General features: G+C 36.0%; 1 protein-coding gene across 2 annotated transcripts in view; it reads left to right on the top strand.

Annotated features, from left to right (window-relative positions):
* LOC136027254 (probable ATP-dependent RNA helicase DHX35) overlaps nucleotides 1–23,276 on the top strand; it is a gene marked incomplete at its 3' end in the record, with an annotated part of 77,794 nt that extends 54,518 nt beyond the window's left edge. For both annotated transcript variants that reach the window (XM_065704326.1, XM_065704325.1), the window contains 2 exon segments: nucleotides 10,308–10,616; nucleotides 23,123–23,276. In XM_065704326.1, coding sequence (XP_065560398.1) covers nucleotides 10,308–10,616; nucleotides 23,123–23,276 — 463 coding nt within the window.
* Nucleotides 23,277–23,326: the final 50 nt, after the last annotated feature.

The following is a 23,326-nucleotide window of genomic DNA, read 5'->3' as shown; positions in this document are numbered from 1 at the left end:
ACAAGGGACGCTTACCTATGGTCTTAGGCAGGTTGAACCAAGAATTTAGAATTGAAACACGAGACCGTCAATTTTGCCTCGAATCAGAGGCGAACAAGCGTCTAAAGTCAAAATGGGGCCATTCTGCAATGAGCGTCAGGCAAGGCAATTGATTCAATTTATAAACTAAGACATTTGCTAGACTAATAAAAAAGTTAATTTAATGTTAGTTGAACAACAAGTTGACTGAAATTGCTAAGGGGAATAAGAGTTCAAAGCCTACAAGGGCCTCCTATCTGCCTCGAATGTTATGCAAGTGAACTTGCAATTATAAACTAAGACAGTTGCGCTCACAAAAAGTTCAACTATCTGTGCTTGTGTCTTGGGTTTGACTGTCTTTGCTTTTTCACGAACTCAGGTAGTTTTACCAACAAAAATGCCCAGATAGTCAGTAAAATAGTATTAACCCAGACTAGGTAGGTGAGGGGAAAAAAGGAGGGTCCACTTGACCCCCCGACATGAGTTGGGAATGTCAGATCAGTCCTCCAGAAATATTCATGAAATAATGCAGATACGCTATCTTAATAACCCGGATAAATGTGATTTCTAATGGTGGTACATTGCTGCTTCACTGGGAATAGATTTTAGTCCAACAAGGGCTTTTAGTGCCAAACATTTTAAACAGACCAGAAACCAAATCCTGAGAACCGTCCCTTCTGTCCTCCCTCGAGCGAAAAATTGGGTGCAATTTGCCTCTCCCCTTACGCATTCTGTGAATTTAACAGCTTGATCTTCAGTGCTGTTCCCAGGATATTGCATATTTGTCGTTTTGATTGCCTGGCAACACGGATTTCCTAGAGATTCACCGTGCTACTTAACCGTGTATAGATTTTAGGTCCTATTGGGGCTTATAGTCTGAGACGTTTAGATGGATCGGAGAAAACGATTGACCCACCCTCCTCCCACTCTTTCCCCTTTCTTTAAGTCCCAATTTTTAAAAAATTGAACTCGACTTAGTTCTTTAACGTTCCCTAAAATTTTCAACTTGATGCCCAAGCCATTCTTAGATATATCAGAAACGCTATTTTATAACCTGGTGCTGGTACCAAATTGTGTCTTTTCATTTACCTTGCTACTTAGAAGTGAATAGATTATAATTTCCAGTTATATGTATGCTGCAAAAGCCTTTAGATGAATCAGAGACATCACATTTTTAACCAATCTCCCCCTCCCTCCACAAATTGAAGTCCCTGTGCCACCTCATACCCTACTCAAAAGGTTTAGCTGCTGCTTCCAAGCCATTACTGGGATATTGTAAACACTTTAATTTTATGGCCTGGATATTCATAGTTTATTTAGATTTACCTTTGCCCCTTGTCCCAAGTTTAAATATGTAGCCTATTTGACCCCCAATGCCCCTGAAAGTTTCAGCTTGATGTTAAAACCGTTTCTAAAGAAATTATAGATACCCTATTTTCTTAAACTGGGTACATATAGTGTCTTTTGATTAATATTCCTACTTCACCATGGATAGATTCTAGTCCTGCAAGGGCTTAAAGTACGAGATTTTTTTTAGCAGATTTGAGACAAAATATGTTTAGCTCTTCTTCGTTCCCTCCTCTAAGTTAAAATTCGAGGTTCATCTGGCCTTCTCCTCCTTAGAAACTTCCCCAAAGGTTTCGATTTGTTCTTCCAAGGCTATATAACTAATTCGATCGGATGTTTTTGGGGAAAAGAGGGTTCAGGGACGGGGGCTAGTTGCCATCGGTTCACTTTTGACTCTTAAAAACGAAATTACAACTTTCAATTTCTAATCATTTGAGTCCCTCCGAAGTTTATACGACCACCTCTTCCATAAAAATCTTTTCCCCTTGGCATAAGTTAAAACCTTTCCCCTGGGATGGACGGGGGTATGTTGAACCCAAGTAGTTTGTCATCTGATCGTTGGACTATTTCGAACTTAATGGCGATCACAAAATTTGGTCAGATAGATTTTGGGAAACGAGGGTGTGTGGGGGGGGGAGATGCCCTTTTTTCACTTTTGATGACTTTTAAAAGGTAACTAGAACTTTCGATTCCCAATCAAATGAGCCATCTCTGAAGTTTATACGACCAACTCTTTCATTAAACCTTATATGCACGCTGTGTCGACCCCAGAGTTTTCGTTTTTTCATCTTTAAGGTGTTTTGAACAAAATGGCTGTGTCACGATGTTGATCGGATGTATTTGGGGAAAAAAGGCTTTGGGGGGGGGGGTCTAGTGGCCCTCTGATCACTTTTGATCTTAATAAGGGCACTTGAATTCCAATTAAAAATCGAATGAACCCCCTTCGAAGTTTGTACGACTATCTCTTCCATAAAAACCTTATATGCCCCTGGGGCATAATTATTTACAAGACTTGCCCCCAGGTTCTGAGGGATGTGCTATCTCTGGGGCTTTTGTTGTATGATCTTTGGTCTATTTTAAAAAGAATGGATATATAACTGATTCTATCGGACGTTTTTGGGGAAAAGAGGGTTGGGGGGGGGGGGCTAGTTGCCGTTGGATCGCTTTTGACTCTTAAAAACGAAATTTCAACTTTCAATTTCTAATCATTTGAGTCCCCTCCGGAGTTTACACGAACACCTCTTCTACAAAAAAAAATTATATGCCCCTAGGGCGTAACTTCCAACCCTTCCCCCGGGATCGGGGGGGGGTATGTTGACCTCGAAGTTTTGTTATCTGATCATCGGACTATTTCAAACAAAGTCACTATCCCCAAATTTTTGATCGGATGAACTTGGGGAAAAGAGGGTGTATGGGTGGGGGGGAATCCTCTGATCATATTTGACTCATAAAAAGATAACTATAACTTTCAATTTCCGATCAAATGAGTCAATTCGGAAGTATTTACGACCTGTTGGTACGATATGCTGGTAGCCTGAATACGCGTTGTGTCTTTTAATTTTGCTCTATCTTATCTTATAATCAAAATTCAATGCCCAATTGCCATCCCTCTCTGTCTTTAGATCTTCCTAAAAACTTCAGGCTGATACCCCAAGCCGTTCCCGAGCTATTGCAGATTCACTGTTTTGATAACCTGGTAACACCTAGTGTCTTCGAATTCACTTTGTTACTTGACGGCTCATAGATCTTAGTGCCAGGATACAAAAGTTTCAAGCCAAATTTAGTGCCGGAATAAAAGTCGGATACAAAAGTTGTTTAGCCCTTTCATCCTAAATCGGATACAAACTTTGAATTATCCTTGCACCACCCTCCCTCTTCCTTTCCCCAACAGCAATTAGACGTTTCGACTCCATATCCAAAACTATTTTTGAAATATTCTGAATATGCTAATTTGGTTACCTTGGTACACATAGTACCTTCTGACTTTCCTCTGGTCCCAATTGCTTCAGTATCCTTATGGCCTAAGGACGGAAAGATATAAGTTTTGTTCTGATTAGAAATAATGTTGGTGTTGCTCGAGCCTTTTTTCTGAAGGGGCGAGGTAACTGTGACCCCTAACTATATTTTCAAACTAGATTCTTCTTAGCCAAGTTTCAAACTCATCAAAATAATCATGGCTTTTGGCCGATTTCGGTCTTTCCAACATCCTCCCCTCTAAGCCAAATTTATTGGTCACTATAACCCATGCTACAATCCTTAGTAATTTCAAGCAAATGGAAAAAAAACAACGTATTTTTGTATTAGAGTCCACTTGGTCTATGGACTTGCCGTTTTGATTTTCTAATTCTTCAGAGAAAAAGAATGTTAGCCCTTATTTTGGGCCGCATTTCCCTCCGAATCAATATTCTTTTCGATTTTATTTCCAATGCTAATTGAAGATCCTTGGTCCAAGGACTTTTATAATTTTAACCTAATTAAGATTTCCGGGGTGTGTGTTTCTAACTTTTTTTTTGAAGGGGGGAGGTTCCCTTGGCCCAGGAATTTGAGTTTAAGTTCCAAGCCTTTAGTAGAAAGAGGTTTGGGCCCCCTTTTCAGGCCCCATCTTAAGGTAAACCAGTTTTGTTCTCATTTTTTAATTGTGCATTAAGTTCTCTTAGCACAGAAACTTACAGATATAATTTTCAGTCCGTTCAGAAAATTAATGCTTATTCACCCTTGTAGACCATTTGTTGACCCTTTTTGTGCGGGGGAACTAATCTAAATAATTTCTAAGACCACACTGCTTTTCCATTTACGAAAAATTGAGCAAAGAAAAAACGGGTTTAATTTCGACAAAGCAGTGAACAAAAAATAAGATATAAAAACTACACTTTAACTAAAAAAATTAAAATACTCCGAATATTTCGGCCCCATGTCCGGGAGCCTTTTTCAACGGAAAAAAGAAAATTACAACCGACAATTTAAGACTTTTTTAAGACATCACAAATAAAAAAAAACCTCGACAACTAAAACACAACACAACGTCGTGTTTTTTTTTTGTTTGTTTGTGATGTCTTAAAAAAGTCTTAAATTGTCGGTTGTATTTTTTTTCCGTTGAGAAAGGCTCCCGGACGTGGGGCCGAAATATTAGGAGTATTTTTATTTTTTTAGTTAAAGTGTAGTTTTTATATTTTATTTTTTGTTCACTGCTTTGTCGAAATTAAACCCGTTTTTTCTTTGCTCAATTTTTCGGGAACTAATCTGTATTTTTTTTTTCCTTTTGCATTCGCTTCCCCATTACCCAAAGGACCTACAGATATAAGGTTTGAGCCGTTTTTTGGGGGGGGGGGGGCAGTTTAACCTCAAAACATTTTTTTTGTTCATTATGCACCTGTTGTCCCACGGACTTTCGGATGTAACCTTTAAACTAACCAGGGACGAAATGTATGTTGCTTCATCTCTTGCCCCTGTAACACCCTCGTTCTTGCAAATAATGTATATTTTTATTGACTCACGTAGCAAATTCTTGAAGTTACAATCCAATGGGACACCCAAAATCGATAAGCCCCTTTTTTCTACTAATGAACTATCCGTAATCTACGGTCATTGCTCCAGAGATTCTAGTGGCTATTTCATTTCAGGAGGCATATTTATTGTACTTTTTTACTATTAAAATTTACCTCAAAATTTCGATCCGATATCATTTAGCGTTACAGCGTGACCAAGTAGCAAAAAAAAGTAGGTGGCGCGGATTCTGCTCCAGTCATTTTTAATTCTCGAAAAAGCGCTATAGAACTTACGATTTACAATTAAATGAGCCATCTCCGAAGACTTTATGACTACCTCTTCCATACGAAGTGGCTGGATGAAAAAAAAAAGATAAATGAAAGGTTTTTTTATTGAGGCAGCGCCACAGTGCTGCCTCTGACATTAAAGAGATACGATCCAGCTAAGTCTATAGACGAAAATTATTTTTAAAAGCTGATAATCGTAAGGGGGATTAGCTTCTTGAGAAAAGGTGTTCCAGTCGTCTTGCTTCCATGGAATTTTACTCAATAGACAGTCCAAATTGTATCTTCAGAAGATCTTTCCAATGTGGCACTTACCCTGTACTGGCTTGTAAGGGTTGATAGATTGTGTGAAAATAGGTCCCGTCGGTCGACGGGACCTATCAATCAATTAAGAAGCGCCCAAAGGATTTTTACATACCGGGACTGTAAGGTCCCGTCGGTCGCGAAAGGGTTAAACTGACTAATTCAGAATAACATGCACTTTGTTCACAATCATACAATGGTTAAATGAAAATAACACGAAATGTTTATATAGTTTCTTCAAAATAACAATTAGAAATTTTGTTGATAATATTTATCAGGATTATTTCGGTTTTAAGAGATTGACAAAAAAAAAATCTATATTTTTTATAAATTTCTATAACATCTTCTGATTCATAGTAAATTTATATAAGATACTATAATGATCGGAATACAAAGGCTGGTATAAACAGTCTTTCTGAACCAGAAGATTTTATGATATATTTATCTACGATGATTGTTATTTTTCTTTATAACAATAATTTTACAAGTTAAAAAACATTTTTTGTTAAATTGTATTTTTATCCCTCGCAACCCCAAATGGGGTCGCGACCCATAGTTTAAGAAGCCGTGATTTACATGATACAAAAATAATCTGAGATCACGAGAAATGAATTTGTGAAGGGAGTCGGGGTGGACTTTGGAATTCAGAAGTATTTTCCCATGATCTAATTTAGGCTATTGTTCAATTTCTGGTAGTTTAATTTGTTTATGAAAAAGGAAATATAGCTTCTCAGAGGTCGGTCTATCCTTTTGCTGACAAGATACCTAGTCCACACTCATGGAACTTAAAAGATTAAGAGGGCATTTTGACTTAACAATAGAAGGTTCAAATTGTATTTTAATATGACCAAGAATAAAAGGACAAAACGTTACTCCGTGCAATAACCTATTTTGAACATCTGGAATGACTACTATCTAGTGCTTAATGCTGAAAAAAAAAGAAATGTATGGGTTTAAAAGTAGAAGGAACCGTAACATGACGTTTAAAATCTATAGACATTCGATATTTAAAGAAAAATTCCGAAGTTGCAGCTTGTGGTGCAGTTATTTTCTACTATCCGTCCGGCTTATATATATATAACTGCTCAAATTTCGTGGAAATGCATGTGAGAGATTTTTAAGTCTTTTTAATTTTTGACAATTATATATATATATATATATATATATATATATATATATATATATATATATATATATATATATATATATATATATATATATTGAGTCGAGGCACATACTGTTCAGCCCATGTCGGCACCAAGGATATGTTTGAACCACATTCGGCCAGTGTCTACGATCTTCTATTAGAGGCCGAGCGATTTCCAGCCTTAATTTGTTCCATTTACGTCCGTCCTTCTGGAACACTCCTAGAGGCACCAGGTGTTTCTTCACAGTGGGATGGCATGATTTAGTTTGGCCTCCTAGCTGTCCCCTTCCCACGTCCAATGGGAAGGAGGGTTGAAATTCAAGGGACTGGCGGGTCAAGTATACTTATCGTTGGGAATTGACTCAATATATGTAGTTGGGGACGTGCTGAGTCATTTTCTGAGTAGATGCTAAAGATTACTGATTTTAAGGGATAAATTTTTTTAAGGAGATATACCGCTGTTCCAAGTATCTTTTGGAGTCCTCTTCGAGAGACCTAATAGAATGCTTTTAGGGAGAATGGTGGGGAAGTGAGGAAGGCAGTGACTTAGATTTTTGAGTTTATTGCTTTTTTATGGGGGGTGGGGTGTTGTTTTACATATACGGTCTCTGAATTTTAAATACACGCATGTATCTACATATGTATATTTTTAGCTAAGAGAAAAAATAATATATGTTTGATTTTGTGTGGTATTAAATAAAAAAAAACAAGTTTTTTTAACGGAAAGTAAGGAGCGACATTAAAACTTAAAACGAACAGAAATTACTTCGTATATGAAAGGGGCTGCTTCATCATCAACACCCCACTCTTTACGCTAAAGTTCCACTCTTTCTCTTAACTCTACTTTTTAAAACAGTAAAAAACTCTAGCGTAAAGAGCGGGGCGTTGGTGAGGAAGCAGCCCCTTTCATATACGAAGTAATTTCTGTTCGTTTTAAGTTTTAATGTCGCTCCTTACTTTCCGTTAAAAAAACTTGTTTTTTTTTAATTTAATTTCTGAACGTTTTTGAATCAATGCATGTTTTTATTTTGGCTCTCCGCAGATGAATAATCAAAACGAAATTTGCATATTTATTTTTTGGCTAAATGGCTTTCTCATAGTTTTGATCGAATGATTTTGAGAAAAAAAGGAGCGAAGGAGGAGGCCTAGTTGCCCTCCGATTTTTTGGTTACTTAAAAAGGCAACTAGAACTTTTAATTTTTTACGGATGTTTTTATTAGTAAAAGATATACGTAACTTAAAAATTAGCTTACGTAACGAACTTCTGTATTCTCATTTTTTTATTACTTATATGAAGGGGTTCACCCTCTCGTCAGTACCTCGCTTTTTGCACTAAAGCTTAAATTTTGTCCGAATTTCTTAAGAATGACCCCTGAATCACAAAAGTCGTAGAATAAATTGTTGAAATTACTAAAAATACTTTAGCGTAAAGAGCGAGGTATTAGGAGGAGGTAAGCCCATCATATGCTATCAGTTGAAAAAACTTTTTCATATTTATTTTTTCATTGTTTTTTTTTAATAATGCTAGAAAGTCTTCGTGACTTTCTATGAGAAATTTCATGAGAAACCTTCATGAGAAATTTCTTCCCCCATGACAAATTCCTCCAAGGAAAGTTCCCCCAACATATTCCTCTCTTCTCAACCCCCTCCCCAACCTAAAAATCCCCCTGAAAACGTCTGTACACTTCCAAATAACCATTACTATATGTAAGCACTGGTCAAAGTTTATAACTTGTGGCCCCTCCCCCGGGGACTCTGGGGGAGTAAGTCGTCCCCAAAGTCATAGTTATAAGGTCTTTTGACCGCGTTGAATAAATTGGCTATCTCAGAATTTTGATCTGGTGACTTTGGGAAAATAATTAGCGTGGGAGGGGGCCTAGGTGCCCTCCAATTTTTTTGGTCACTTAAAAAGGACACTAGAACTTTTCATTTCCGTTAGAATGAGCCCTCTCGCAAGATTCTAGGACCACTGGGTCGATACGATCACCCCTGGAAAAAAAAAACGAAAAAAACTTACAAATAAACACGCATCCGTGATCTGCCTTCTGGCATGGCAAAAAATACAAAATTCCGCATTTTTGTAGATAGGAGCTTGAAACCTCTACAATAGGGTTTTCTGATACGCTGAATCTGGTGGTGTGATTTTCGTTAAGATTCTATGACTTTTAGGGGTTGTTTCTCCCTATTTTCTAAAAAAAAGGCAAATTTTTCCAGGATCGTAACTTTTGATGGGTAAGACTTAACTTGATGAAACTTATATATTTATAATCAGCATTAAAATGTGATTCTTTTGATGTAGCTATTGGCATCAAAATTCCATTTTTTAGAGTTTTGGTTACTATTGAGGCGGGTCGCTCCTTATTGCAGTTCGTTACCGCGAACTGTTTGATTTAAGAAGATACTTGGCTTAGGACTGAACTTTTGTCGGGAAAAAAAGAACTTACTAGTGACTTATTTCTGACCGTGTTTGACCGTGTTTCTAATTTTCAGCATATTTGAATTAAAATTCTCTTTTTAATACAAAGATTATTATTCATATATCAGCTATAAAAGTATCATAGTTCTGAAATTTAAGACATTTCCAATTGTTACACACAGTGCGCTTTTATCTCCACTGAAAAATGCTTTATCTTCCATGAAGACGCGTCACCACCAAAAATGTTTGAGGCAAGGGTAACAGAATTTACCAATTGACCTGTCATTTCTACCAACCAAGACCAATATTTTGTAAAATCGTGGTGAGATCTCAGTAAATTCACACAGTAAATTCATTAACAATCACGGCTTAATGTGCCGCAATATCACGGACTCAGTGTACTTAGAGCCCTTCTGAACCCTTTAGGGGGGGGGGGGTCTTTCTATATCTGATGCCTTAGTTCCGTCGTACAAGGTTTGCATAAGCCAACAATGATACTGACTGTGGATTTTGAAGGAATTATTACAATTATTTCCTTCTTTGTTAATTTTTAATTAACAAATCTTAAGATAGTATCTTTTTATTATAATTTTCTGATTTGGGTTTACAATCGTTTACTACTGGCGGTATTTGAAGCAAGTCAACTACAAATCCAAGTCTTTGTTGATTGTAGTAGATTTGCTTTAAGTACCTTAAAAGCTGTAGATGTAAAAACGAGTTTTACCGAAAAAAAAGTATAGTTTTAGACCGAAATTTTCATGGGTGTTTATGGACCTTATGGGAGAACTCCCCTTCCTTTTGCAGATATGCTCGTAAGCATAGCAAGCTGTGTTTACCAGTATGTCTAAGAATGTTTTTTTTTTTCTTATTTTTGTGTGCACCTGTGTGTACATGGGTGTTTATGGACCTTATGAGAGAACTCCCTTCCCTTTTGCATATATGTTTTTAAGCATAGCGAGCTATGTTGACCAGCATGTCTACGAATGTGTTTTTTCTTTCTTATTTTTGTGTGCACCTTTGTGTAAAAGCATACAATGATTTTTCAGTTTTTCAGTTTTATTTTTCAGTTTAAATTATAACTGGAATTTTAGAGTAAGAGGAGACCCGGCAAAACTGACTCATCTGTCGTTAATAGTAGAGTTCTGCCAAGTTGTTACGGGTTGTTTGTGTGCTGCTCTATGGATATAGAGTATGCTTTCTAAAAAGAGCTGAGAATGCAGAATAAAGTGGTTGATTTAGTTGATTTTATAAAGGTTTTTCTTTCAGGTGTATTTTGGATCGCATTATTAATTGATTACCCTTACAGGTGATTTTGGATGTTCTGAAGAAATTGCATCAATAATTGCTATGCTTCAAGTTGAATCTGTTTTCCTAACACCACGTAGTGGGGATGAATTCACTCGTGCAAGGAAAGCGCAAAGACAGTACAAAGTGGCAGAAGGAGATTTAATAACCTCGTTAAATGTTCTTAGTGATTATGAAGATAGTGGAGAATCGTCACAGTGGTGTTCCAGTAACTTTTTTAACAGAAGAGCTCTTCAAAGAGCTGTAAAGATTAAAGCCCAATTGATTGGAATACTGAAAAAATTTGAAGTCCCTGTTGTACAGTGTAGAGGTAAGCTGATGTGTAAAAAAAAGAAGTTCAGAAATGAAAAACTTTGCTTTTTTGTTTATTGTGCATAGTTTGCAAATTAAGTAGTGAGACAATTATCAACTACCAAAGCAATAGTGTTCTTTCTATTTGTTTTTTTTTTTACTTTTGTTTATCATAGAAACTCAATATGATATTCTTTTACACCATACTTACCCCTTTTAACCCGTAAGTTATATTTTTTTTGTGTCCTGAATGTAACTGAAACTTCCCCTTTTCAGTGCGTGCTTCTCCTTGGAGAAAACAAGAAAGGCTCCTAAAAAGAAAGGCTAATAGAAGAAAGGCCACAAGAAAGGCGAATAAAGCAAGATGATCTTCAAATTATAATGAATAAAGGGGCTAATTTCCGTCTTTCTCGTCATCTGAAACCATCGAGTGTTCTTGATGGCTTGGAAAATGATTTTGATTTATTTATTGATAAGTGGTGTAAGAAAGAGAATAAAAATAAAGAGAGTTTTCAAAGTTGGAAGAATTTAATTATTAGTAGAATAAGAAATAAAATATATTCTAACTTAAAAAATAGTAACACTAAATCATTATTTTATAATGCAAAGATTAAACAAGCAATTGCTAATCTAAAGAATGAATTTGTAATTGTGCCAGTGGATAAAGCTAATAATAATTTTGCCATAATTTGTCAGAAGCTGTATTGTGATATCTTAAAAAGGGAGTTATGCACAACTAATGTTTACGAAAAGGTAAATATAGAGGATGAGAATTTAATTGAAAAGACTGAAGAAATACTTTTTAAAAATTTTAATATTAAAATAAATGACAATGATAAAAAGTTCCCTTTCCTATATTGGACTGTAAAATTTCATAAGAATCCCCCTAAACCACGGTTTATTGCTGGAGCAGCTAAATGTCCAACCCGCATTGCTGCTACTGACCTTTCTTTAATTTTAAAGGAAATTGTAAATAAACTTAAAACCTATTGTTCTGGTATTAAAAAATTTTCGAATTTTAATTCATACTGGAGTGTTAATAATTCACTGCAGGTGATAGATTCTTTAACAATGGTTTCAGCTAAAAGAATTGAGTCTTTCGATTTTGCGACAATGTATACTAATTTATCACTTAATGTAGTGTTTGATAATTTAAAAACTGTTATCAAGAAATCTTTCCTCTTATCTAGTAAAAGGTTCTTAAAAATAGACATTTATAATAAAAAAGCCATATGGACAAATTGCTTTAATACTACAGTTAACTTGAGATGTTACAGCTTGGATATGATTTTTGAGTTATTGGAATTTGTTTTATACAATACTTATATAAGATTTGGGGGTGGTTTGTACAAGCAAATTGTGGGAATTCCCATGGGGGGGAATGCCAGCCCGTTTATAGCTGACTTGTTTTTAAGTCAACTAGAATATAAATATATGATGGATAAGAATAATCCAATTAATTTAAAACATGCTTTGTCAAATAATAAAAGATATTTAGATGATATTTTGGTCTTAAATTGTAAGGATTTCATTGATATTTCTAAAAATATATATCCATCAGAGCTTATTCTTGAGCCTAGTCATGGCGCTGGTCATGAAGATCATTTCTTAGATTTAAATATTAATATTTGTGATAATAATAAATTAAGTTTTAAAATGTATAATAAAACGGATGATTTTGATTTTGAAGTGATTAGTTTCCCATTCCCTGAAAGTAATATACACTCAAATATCACATATTCAGCGTTTTTCTCACAGTTACTTCGTTATGCAAGGATTTATAGTAATTATATTGATTTTAAAAATAGATGTAAAATCTTAAGCCAAAAATTGATATCAAGAGGTTTTTCTGCAAATAAATTAACTTTGCAATTTAAAAAATTTAGTTTTCATTATAACGAACTTTTAAATAAATATCAAAAGAATTATCTAGAAATACTTAAAGAAATTTTCAACTAATTTCGGAGGTTCGAGAAATGTTGTCGCAGCGCCATTTATTTTGAATTGTGTTTCTAATTGAGCGGATTTTCTTAAAAATTAGCCACATGGTAAAGATGAATTCTATAATTGTTTAGTTCAATCAGGTTTTTTGCAATGTGTTAATATTTGTGATTTGGTAAAATTTATAATATCTAGTTTACCTATTGTTGCTAAAGGGAGGGATATATTAACAGGATAAGCTTGTTTTGGTTTTACTTGGTTGTTTTACATTTGCTGTTTTTTTTCTTTCATAGGCATGTATTTTGGGGGTGATACCTGACGCGGGGATGCCATGGATATTCTGTGGTAGCCACAACACTGTGCTGGGTAGAGAATTTAGAGTGGCGAAACCCTATATAGGCCAGTGTATTCTCCTGATGAGCCCTTATGTTGGGTGTTGCCTCTGAATTATTTGTCTATATTATTTTTTCTATTGTTTGGTAAATGACGACTTATACTTATTGACGACATGACTGCCTGTCCATGGATTATTCTTTATGGTTGATTGTGTGTGGCTATGCTGTTTGACCTATGTGATTGTATGGATGAGTAGGGTTAAGGCCTCATTCAAGTGCTGGTCTATATTAATCACTAATTTAGGAAAACAGTCTTCCTTTTCTCCTTCTGTCTTTTTTTTTTTTTTTTTTTTTTTTTTTTTTTTTTTTTTTTTTTTTTTTTTTGTGTTTGTGCTGTTGCATTGGTGATTTCTCTTTTCATGATACCTTAAGGATATTTGTCATCCCCTTCACCTTGCTACCCGCAATGTTTGATAAATAAGAAGAAAATAACGGTTGTGACAATATATTTTCAGCTGATATATTACAATTTTTTGCTGATTTATTGTCAAGAATAATCTCATGTAATCTTGAACGTCTGGCTCATTCCTGGCTTTTGAATAATCAATGGCTTCTGATCTCTCCAAGAGCTGAATATCCAGTTTCGCGGAGACAAGTACAAGCAAATGAAACAACTTTGATATAACGATCTTTCTTGCTGATTTATTAATCAGCTGACTAAATTTATTATCTGTTGGCGGTGTTCCATTCTCAAAAAGGTTATTGATGAATGGCGCCAGTACCAGCGTACAGAAAATATAACCACCATGGTAATTATGTGGATGCTACAGGATCTGTCCTCATCATTGGTTTTTAACTTTTAATTAGATGTCTTAAGGATATGTGTCATCCGCCTCACCTTGCTACCCACAATATTTGATAAATAAGAAAAAAATAACGGTTGTGACAATATATTTTCAGCTGATATATTACAATTTTTTGCTGATTTATTATCAAGAATAATCTCATGTAATCTTGAACGTCTGGCTTATTCCTGGCTTTTGAATAATTAATGACTTCTGATCCCTCCAAGAGCTGAATATCCACTTTCGCGTAGATAAGTACAAGCAAATGATACAACTCTGATATAACGATCTTTCTTGAATCAAGGGCTGAGGATGTATTTCTTAGATCTAAAAATTTTTCAATCTGCACTTTATTGGAAATGTTGGCAACATCCATTTTTTTCGAATTATAAATCTACTGTAATAAGCAGGGCGATGGATAAGGGAAGTGCGGGCGATCTGGGAGGATTCTCTAGGACCCGGATATAGAAGAGACAATCTACAATTTTGTTTTTTTCATCTGGAAATTATGTTGGATTCCTTTTTTTAGTTTTTTACTTGAAATATTTTTCATTCCAGATTTTTACATGATTTCTTTCTTCCACTAGATAGAAAATTGAAAACTAAAAGATATTTGTCAAAAAGTCTGAGGAGCTTTAAAGTCTAAGCCAAATGATGAAATTCCGAGATCAAAATTCAACTTTCGAGAAGAAATTTTGTATGAAATGGGTTTTGAATTATAGCACCCTCTTGGTCAGGAAATTTCGGAAAATAAATTAATTTTTTTTTGTATTCAAGAGCTTGGAGGTGGCTATTAATTTCCTTCTTACATTAAGTACGACTCTCGTTTCTGATTCTTCAGTTTCGGTAGAAATGTGTTCAAAAATTGCATTTCCAAGATTCACTTTATGGTTCTAATTTTGCAGCTTTTACATGAAAGTCTTGATATAATGTCTTCGGAGTAAATAATGTTAGTTTCTATATGTTGCGGTTTTAATTTTAACTTAGCTACCTGATCCAAGATGTCAAATAAATAAGCCACTCTTTGGATCCGGATCTCATCATTAAAGTATGTCATATATGCATGTTTTCTTTTCCTTTCTAAGAACCATTTAGTTTCTTGTTTTAGTTAAAATTCGGCTAAAAACTTTTCGTTTTATAACCAGCGAACAATAGTATACCAACGAAGAACTTCTTGATCAAGGTTCATGTTGTTGCATAGTTCTTTGAAGAGACAGGCATTAAGAACAGTATATTTTATATAATTGTCAAGCCTAACCAAAGAGTCCGGTAATTTTTGCATTGGTAGCAGGGTTAAATTAGTAAGTAATATAGTGCATTCTCTATGCTTGCGGTGCAAGCTATTTAAAATCATTCTGAAAACCCTATTTTGGCATCGAGGGGCTGACTGTGCTCCATCAGTACACACTCTACAGGCATTTTCTGGAATGCATCATTTCTTTTAAAGGACAAACGTGTTATTTCTATGACGCCTTCATCCTCCGTAGCAGTTTTTAGTTTTCTGCAAAACGAAATTCTCTTAAAAAGAACTCTCTAAGTGAATAAAATTGCAAAAACTAGCAATTTGGAACGTGAACTAACATCATTTTAAAAGGAAAAAACAGGAGATATCTTATTTTAAAAAAAAAACATTCAATTGTATCCGCGGACACGTCTGAAATGCGCCTTGAATTGCTATATTGGACAAAGATATATTATGCATTCTAATTTCACTCGCTACTCCAACAACTTTTTTAGCTGACTTTTTAATAGATAAGGTTTGCTCTGGTTTTCTGCTATTGTATTGGGTTTTTTATTTGTTGCAACTTCTAAAGGAGTTTCATACGATGTTTCAATTACCACTAGGGGTTGTTCTCGAAACGCCTCAATTAACTGTAATTTCTATTTCTTCAAGGCATCCTCACGTTGTTAAAAAATCTTAAGTATTGTCCAGTATATTCTTAATGCTTTGTTTCTAAGTGACGTTTGAGATTTGAGGGTTTCATAGACTAAGCATCAAGAGCAGCATTGCCTGAAATATATTGTGGACCCTCTATGCTGTTATTAACACTGTTCGAAAATCCATATTTTAGATTGCTCAGTAGATATTGTCTTTTTCTCTGTGACTTTGATATCTAAGACAAATGATGTGCTTCAAAATTAGGCATTGTTTAAAAATTCTGTCTCAACATTATTTACAATTCTTTACTAACCTAAATCGTAAACAATAGAAGAACCTGTATTTGTGGGCGAATCTATCGAAGACAAATGTTGACAGGCTACCAGTAGTATTGTAAAAACTTTTGGATCAAACGAGACACTAGTTAGGAGCAGATCAAACAATACATTCAAACACAAATGACAAAAAGGATACTGCAGCAACTTAATTATCAAGCAGCAGCAATTTAGTCTAGCAGCAACATGGTTAAACCTCTTTTAGTGGCAGGAAATCAATGAAGTAACCCAACCCTGCAAAGATTCAGTATTAACTATTGCTTTATGATCTGGGCCGGAATTGGCATACCCCAAAATGCCCCCTCCAGATTGTGCTGAATCAAAGATTAGACTATCTTGTAAACATTAAATAACTGAAGGGCCAGGGCCAGGCATTACCATCATCATTATCATGTCTGGACGGAAACAAAGAAAAGGATTGTCTTTCTTGTGTCCAATCCCCGGTCAGTACTGAGTTTACGAAATACGTTGTGAAATTATATATTTGGAATCACAGAGCGCTACCGCCTACACACCAATATTTGTTGCTACTCGAGATTGTTTGATCTTGTCCATGAAGTCCTTGGTCTTGTATTTTTTCAAATGGATTATAAGTAAGATGAGAACAGTGCAATGTGGAAGGGGATTTATCACTATGACCGAGGGCTCTGACTTCTATCGTAGTGAAAAATAACTTTTCCAGACAAAACCCATTTCAGTCAAGGCCGATTCAAATAACCCCTTAGGACCTAGGGATATAACCCCTTAGGAGTTTTAAGATACAGACTGGCTCCTAGTTGTAGACTCCGCAGGAAAGACTCACTAATGACTGTTTCACAGTCTGTAGATCAATAGTGTAAACAAATTGGATAGCCTAATGTAAACTGCCTAGTGTCCTGTATTAATGAGTCCCATTACTTTTTTGTATACTACGGTGCATATGTAAAACCACTCTCCACATGTACAAGATGTTCATTACGTTCATTTACAAACCAGGTGTTAGGATTACATATAAAACCACCGACCGGTTCTGCGTTGTTCAACTTCTAAGAAAAGAATAATGTGGTTTTAAGAAAGGGAGATGACATGTTGACCAAACTTACAGTTCTCAATTAATTATTGAAGAGAGAAACTGAACTGTTAAATTCCTTTGGTTCAGCTGATAGAAAAGCTATATCCTATCCGTGCGTGTTATACTAGATAAATGCATTAAAGGAATATGTACTATATACAAGAATAACACTGCTGCTGTTGAGATAGGAAGTAAGGTTAATAGTTCTCTCATTGTGGAATCAAGAGTCAATCAGTGGTGTGATGCATTTTGTTCTAAGGTACCAAGAGAAGGCCATGGGAGATCAACTGGAGAAGACCACGGAAGGCATTAACTGGAGAAGTAAAAGTCTTATAAATTAGGTAGTGCTGAGGGTATGATTGTCCTGGATAGCGATTTTAGTGAAATGAATAAATTTTTTCAATTTTCGATGGTTCAGGGCACGATATTAAGTTTGAAGATTAACGTTAGGTAGACCAAGCTGCTTCAATTAGGTGGAAATTAAGGTGGAAAGGTGATCTTAGATAACGAGAAAATTGGCTAAGTTTCTAGCGTCATCTACTTAGGTAGATACTAGCAATAGTGAGGATGGAATAGGCAGTAGAGATGTAAAAAGTAAAATAGGCCAGAAGCCAGGTGCGTTTTTGTATTTGAAAAAAGTTTAGGAAGATAAATATTAGATCTAAGATTAAAATGCTAGAAACCAAGGAAATATTGCCTCTAGGGGGACATGATCCGCGAAGCTCCAGGGGTAAGGGTCCCAAACTATATAAACAGACTATTCTTTCAAGACAAATTTTGGTAGAAAAGATGGTCATTTTTCACCGTTTTAAGACTGGGATGATGCAAAGAAATTAAATTTTTATGATTGGAGGTGCAATTTAGGCTCTTTATCCCCTTTAACCCCATTTCCTCTATCGCTACATTTTTTAAGACAGGCAGGTATATTGCGCCTTGTTTAAGCTAGAATCATACAAAGATTTTCAATCTGTAGGTCCAAAATGTTGTCCCTCTGGGAGGGGGAATCACCCACGCAGTCTGAGGGGCAAGTAGAAGAAAATGGAGTATCACCAGCAGACATAGCAGATTTTGTGCCAACTGACCCTAGTAGGTTTAACCGTAAAAAGAGTATTCTTGTAAAATTTTTAGACAAGAGAGTAAAAAAAAAGACACTTTTGGGGTAAAGTGTTAGAGCTTTCTAGTGACGACACCTTTTTTGTAGGAAATCTTAATCGTGAAAATCATTTTCCCTGGAGCTAATCATGAGGCTTTAATCCCTCAAAGTGACATTATTTTGATCCCCTCCCCTTTACTCCATTCCCAGGGTTCTGCGGAGGAGCTAAACGTTATGCAAAAGCGCTAGTTTCGTTTATTAAAATTGTTCTTTTTCTCTTATTTTAAGCTGAATATTTTTTGATTAAAGATCAAACTTTTGTATTCGAAGACAAGATCGCCTTGTAATTAAAATTTTGATCTGCCTCTATTTTAGGAGTTATTGGTTATTGTAGTTTTTACTAAGGGACGTGGTAGTCTCCTACTAGGTTGCTAGCTACTGCTGCAACCCGGATCCAGTTAGTATAGGCTAGAGTTGGTTCTTTATTATAATTTCAAAAACTTGACAAAGCAATATCTTAAGAACGGCTTACATTATTAAGTTAGTTCCTTAAGGGTAAAATGTGGCAGATTTTAAACTAGCCAGAATGCACTATGTCACTACTTTTAATACTACCACTTCAGTTACTATAACTCCTGACGCTAAGGGTATTAAGGTGAAACATTCATGCGACGTTTAGGGAAAGTTTTAATTAAACCAAAAGAACTATATGCATGCAGGTTTTCAAAAGGACATATAAGCAATATCATAGGCAGTGCCACTCTATAATGGCTAGAAATATCATTGAATTTTTTAAAGGAGCCAATTTGATTCAAAATAAAATTGCTCCTTTAAAGAGAATTGTTGTAATCCCTTGTTAAAATATATACTAATATTTTTACATTACCAGTTTTTTTGCTCTTTAAACTATTTAATGTATTTTCATATTGTAGTCTTTTCAAAGATATTTGATTATTTGAGCAAGTCCGATTTCTTACACAGATTTCTACTAAGCTTCAAACTTTTGGTTTTTGAATGGCTGAAATCACTTGTTAAAATATATACATATATTTTTGCAATTACTGGTTTTTGTTCTTTAACTAATTTAATGGAAACTTCTCCATGCATGAAGATCTTCAATTTTTCCACATAAGTATGTCATTGTCATTGAAATACTTATGTATTTAAAAATGACGTCAATTTCATAAATATTTTTTTCCCAAAATTAAGGCTCTTAGCGAATTTTTTCAATCTTCTGACCTATCTAGATCGGTTTTTTTAGGCCAGAATAAACCAAGATACAAATTTCCCTGAAAAAGTATGGAGCGGTTATCAAGAAAAAATAAATACGTACTATATACACAGTTATTCCTCACTTATAAAGATATCACCTAATGTTAGAATCCTTCGTATTATCAGTATTCTATGGAGCAGTGGTCATCACTTAGGACTTTGAATCCCACGATCTGAGTTCACATGTTGGTGGAACCTTTGTATAACTTGTAGCTTACTTATACTACCATGTAGGTTTCTGCCGTAACTTCTTCTTTTCAAAATTAAAGTAATTACTAAGGGCTAGAGTTTGTTCTTTACCACAACTACACCGCTGCAGCCCGGATCATCATTAGTAAATTTATCATTTATTATGGGCGACAGTTGGTTCTTTAATGTATTTATCTTAAAAATTTTTTTTTTTGTTACAAAAATGTTTTTGTATACAGCAATTTCCTTTAAATGAGCCATTAAACAGCTCTCAATCATGATGATTAAATACCTACGATTATGATTTCATTTATCAATCTTGACCATGAAAATGCAGTTTTTCTAAAAGATTGATTATATTTTAAAAATATTCCTTTTAATTACAAAAGATTTTCAATCCCATCAATTTCCTTTAAAATGAGCTGTTAAACAGCTCTCTTCGATGTTCCAGTGCTCCGTTATCCGAGGAAAAGGAAAAAAAGAAAAAAGATACGCTCGATGCAGAATATTGTGATTGCAGCCACTTTTCTTGATTTTCAAACCAATATATTTTAGTTGTTATTCAAGGGACGCTTAGTTTCCTATATAGGGGTATTGGACAAGGTGGTTTTAATAGTGTACTTTTTATGGCACTTGGTATCTACCTAGTGACATATAGCGATCGCAAATTCTGTCGGTCTGTCTGTCCCCTTTTTGCTACTTTAAGCCCTTCCGGGTTAGCTAGGATGATGAAATTTGGCAGGCGTATCAGGAACCAGACCAGATTAAATTAGAAATTGTCGTTTCCCCGATTCGACCGTCTGGGGGGGGGGCGGTTAAATCGAAAAAAAATTAGAAAAATTAGGTATTTTTAACTTACGAACAGGTGATTGGATCTTAATGAAATTTGATATTTAGAAGGATATCGTGTCTCAGAGCTCTTATTTTAAATTCTGACCAGATCTGGTGACATTTGGGGGAGGTGGGGGGGGGGTCCTAAAATCCTGGAAAACGCCTAGAGTGGAGGGATCAGGATGAAACTTGGTGAGAAAAATAAGCAGAAGTCCTAGGTACGTGATTGACATAATCGGAATGGATCCGCTCTATTTGGGGGAGTTAGGGGGGAGGGTTAATTCTGAAAAATTAGAAAAAATGAGGTATTTTTAACTTACCGAGGAGTGATTGGATCTTAATGAACTTTCATATTTAGAAGGACCTCGTAACTCGGATCTCTCGTTTTAAATCCCAACCGTATCCAGAGTCATTGGGGGGGGGGGAGTTGGGGGGAACCGGAAATCTTGGAAAACTCTTGAAGCGGAGAGATCAGGATGAAACTCGGTGGGAAGAATAAAACAAGTCCAAGATACGTGAATTACACAACCGGATCCGATCCGGATCCTATGACATTGGGGGAGGGAAAACGCTTAGAGTGGAGGGATCAGGATGAAACTTGGTGGAAAAAATAAGTAGTAGTCCTAGATACGTGATTGACATAATCGGAATGGACCCGCTCTATTTTGGGAAGTTGGGGGGGGGGTTAATTCTGAAAAAATAGAAAAAATAAGGTATTTTTAACTTACGAAGGAGTGATCGGATCTTAATGAAATTTCATATTTAGAAGGACCTCGTAACTCAGATCTCTTGTTTTAAATCCCAACCGGATCCAGAGTGATTGGGGGGGGGGGGGTTCGGGGGAAACGAAAATCTTGGAAAATACTTAAAGCAGAGAGATCAGGATGAAACTTGGTGGGACAAATAAAAACAAGTCCAAGATACGTGAATGATATAACTGGACTGGATCCGCTCTGGATTCGGTGACATTGGAGAGAGTTGGGGGGGGGCCTAATATCTTGGAAAACGCTTAGAGGTGAGGGATCGGGATGGAACTTGGTGGGGAAAATAAGCAGAAGTCCTAGATACGTGATTGACATAACCGGACCGGATCCGCTGTATTTGCGGAAGTTGGGGGGGGAGGACTAATTCTGAAAAATTTGAAAAAATGAGGTATTTTTTACTTACGAAGGAGTCATCAGATATTAATGAAATTTTATATTTAGAAGAAACTCTTAACTCGGATCTCTTATTTTAAATCCTGACCAGATCCAGTGTAATTGGGGGGGGGGTACCGGAAATCTTAGAAAACACTTAATGCGGAGAGATTAGGATGAAACTTGGTGGGAAGAATAAAAACATGTCCAAGATACGTGATTGACATAACCGGGCCAGATCCGCTCTCTTTGGTGGAGTTGGGGGGGGGGAGTAATTCGGAAAAACTAGAAAAAATGAGGTAATTGTAACTTACGAACAGGTGATCGAATCTTAATGAAATTTGATATATAGAAGGATCTTGTGTTTTAGAGCTCTAATTTTAAATCCCGGCCAGATCCGGTGACATTGGGGGGAGTTGGAGGGGGAAACCGAAATTCTTGGAAAACGTGAATATTGAGGTATCTTTATCTTACGAATGGTTGATTGGATCTTAATGAAACTTGATATACAGAAGGATCTTATGACTTAGATGCTCCTTTCTCAATTCGAATCGGATTCGGGGACATTGGGGGTTGAAGGGGGGGAAGCAAAAATATTGGAAAACGCTTAGAGTGGAGAGATCGGGATGACACTTGATGGGAAGAATAAGCAAAAGTTATAGATACGTCATTGACATAATTGGAACGGATCTGTTCTCTTTGGAGGAGCTGGGGAGGGGGGGTTGATTTGGAAAAGTTAGAAAATTTGAGGTATTTTTAACTTAAGAATGGATGACCGGATCTTAATGAAATTTAATATTTAGAAAGAATTCATGTCTCAGAGCTCTTATTTCAAATTCTGACCAGATCTGTTGACATTGGGGGGAGAGAACCCGGAAATCTTGGAAAACGCTTAGAGTGGAGAAATCGGGATGAAACTTGGTGGGTAGAATAAGCAAATGTCGTAGATACGCGATTGACGTAACCGTACTGGATCCGCTCTCTTTGCGGGAGTTAGGGGTGGGGTTCAGTGCTTTGGCGAGTTTGGTGCTTCTGGATATGCTAGGACGATGAAAATTGGTAGGAGTGTCAGGGAGCTGCACAAATTTACTTGATAAATTCGTTTTCCCGATTAGACCATCTGGGGGGCTGAAGGGAGAGAAAAATTAGAAAAAATGAGGCATTTATATCTTACGAGTGGGTGATCGGATCTTAATGAATTTTGAAATTTAGAAGGACCTCGTGACTCAGAGCTCTTATTTTAAATTCCGACCGGCATTAAGCCTCTGATTTTCCTTTTAAATCAATCTACTGACTCTTAGAATTTTGCTAGAGCTCATACCATAAGAGCTCTTGGCTCGTCCGGCCACGTCAGAAGTGCCATATGAGCTCTTAGCTCTTGTTTTTATCTGACTTTAGTTTTAGAAGTTATGGGCTATTTTGTTTTTTACTATGGGACATGATCGTCTCTTAATAGGCTGATAGCTACCGCTGCAACCCGGATATTTCGCTCTGGGTAATGCAACCAAGATGATTGATGGTATACTAACCTACCCGCATGCATGACCAACCTATAGACCCATGAGGCGCTTTGGTCTCTTTTGACTTGCCTTTTTGACATTTTGAACTTCTGTTTCAGGTAATGAGGAATCTATTATGAAATGTATAGCAACTGGTCTGTTCATGAATGCAGCCTATCAGAGTCCTTCAGGGGAATATCGCACAGTTCGAGGAGATGTATCTGTAAGCATCCACCCGAAGTCTGTCCTTAATGAGGTTCAACCACCTCCATTGTAAGTGTTAAATATTTCCAAATTGCTGTGAATTCAAAACGTAAAAGACT

This window comes from Artemia franciscana, chromosome 5, assembly GCF_032884065.1.
Source record: "Artemia franciscana chromosome 5, ASM3288406v1, whole genome shotgun sequence".
In the NCBI taxonomy this organism is placed as follows: Eukaryota; Metazoa; Arthropoda; class Branchiopoda; order Anostraca; family Artemiidae; genus Artemia; species Artemia franciscana.
Note: the sequence above shows the minus strand (reverse complement) of the source record. Positions and strands in the feature narration are given on the sequence as shown.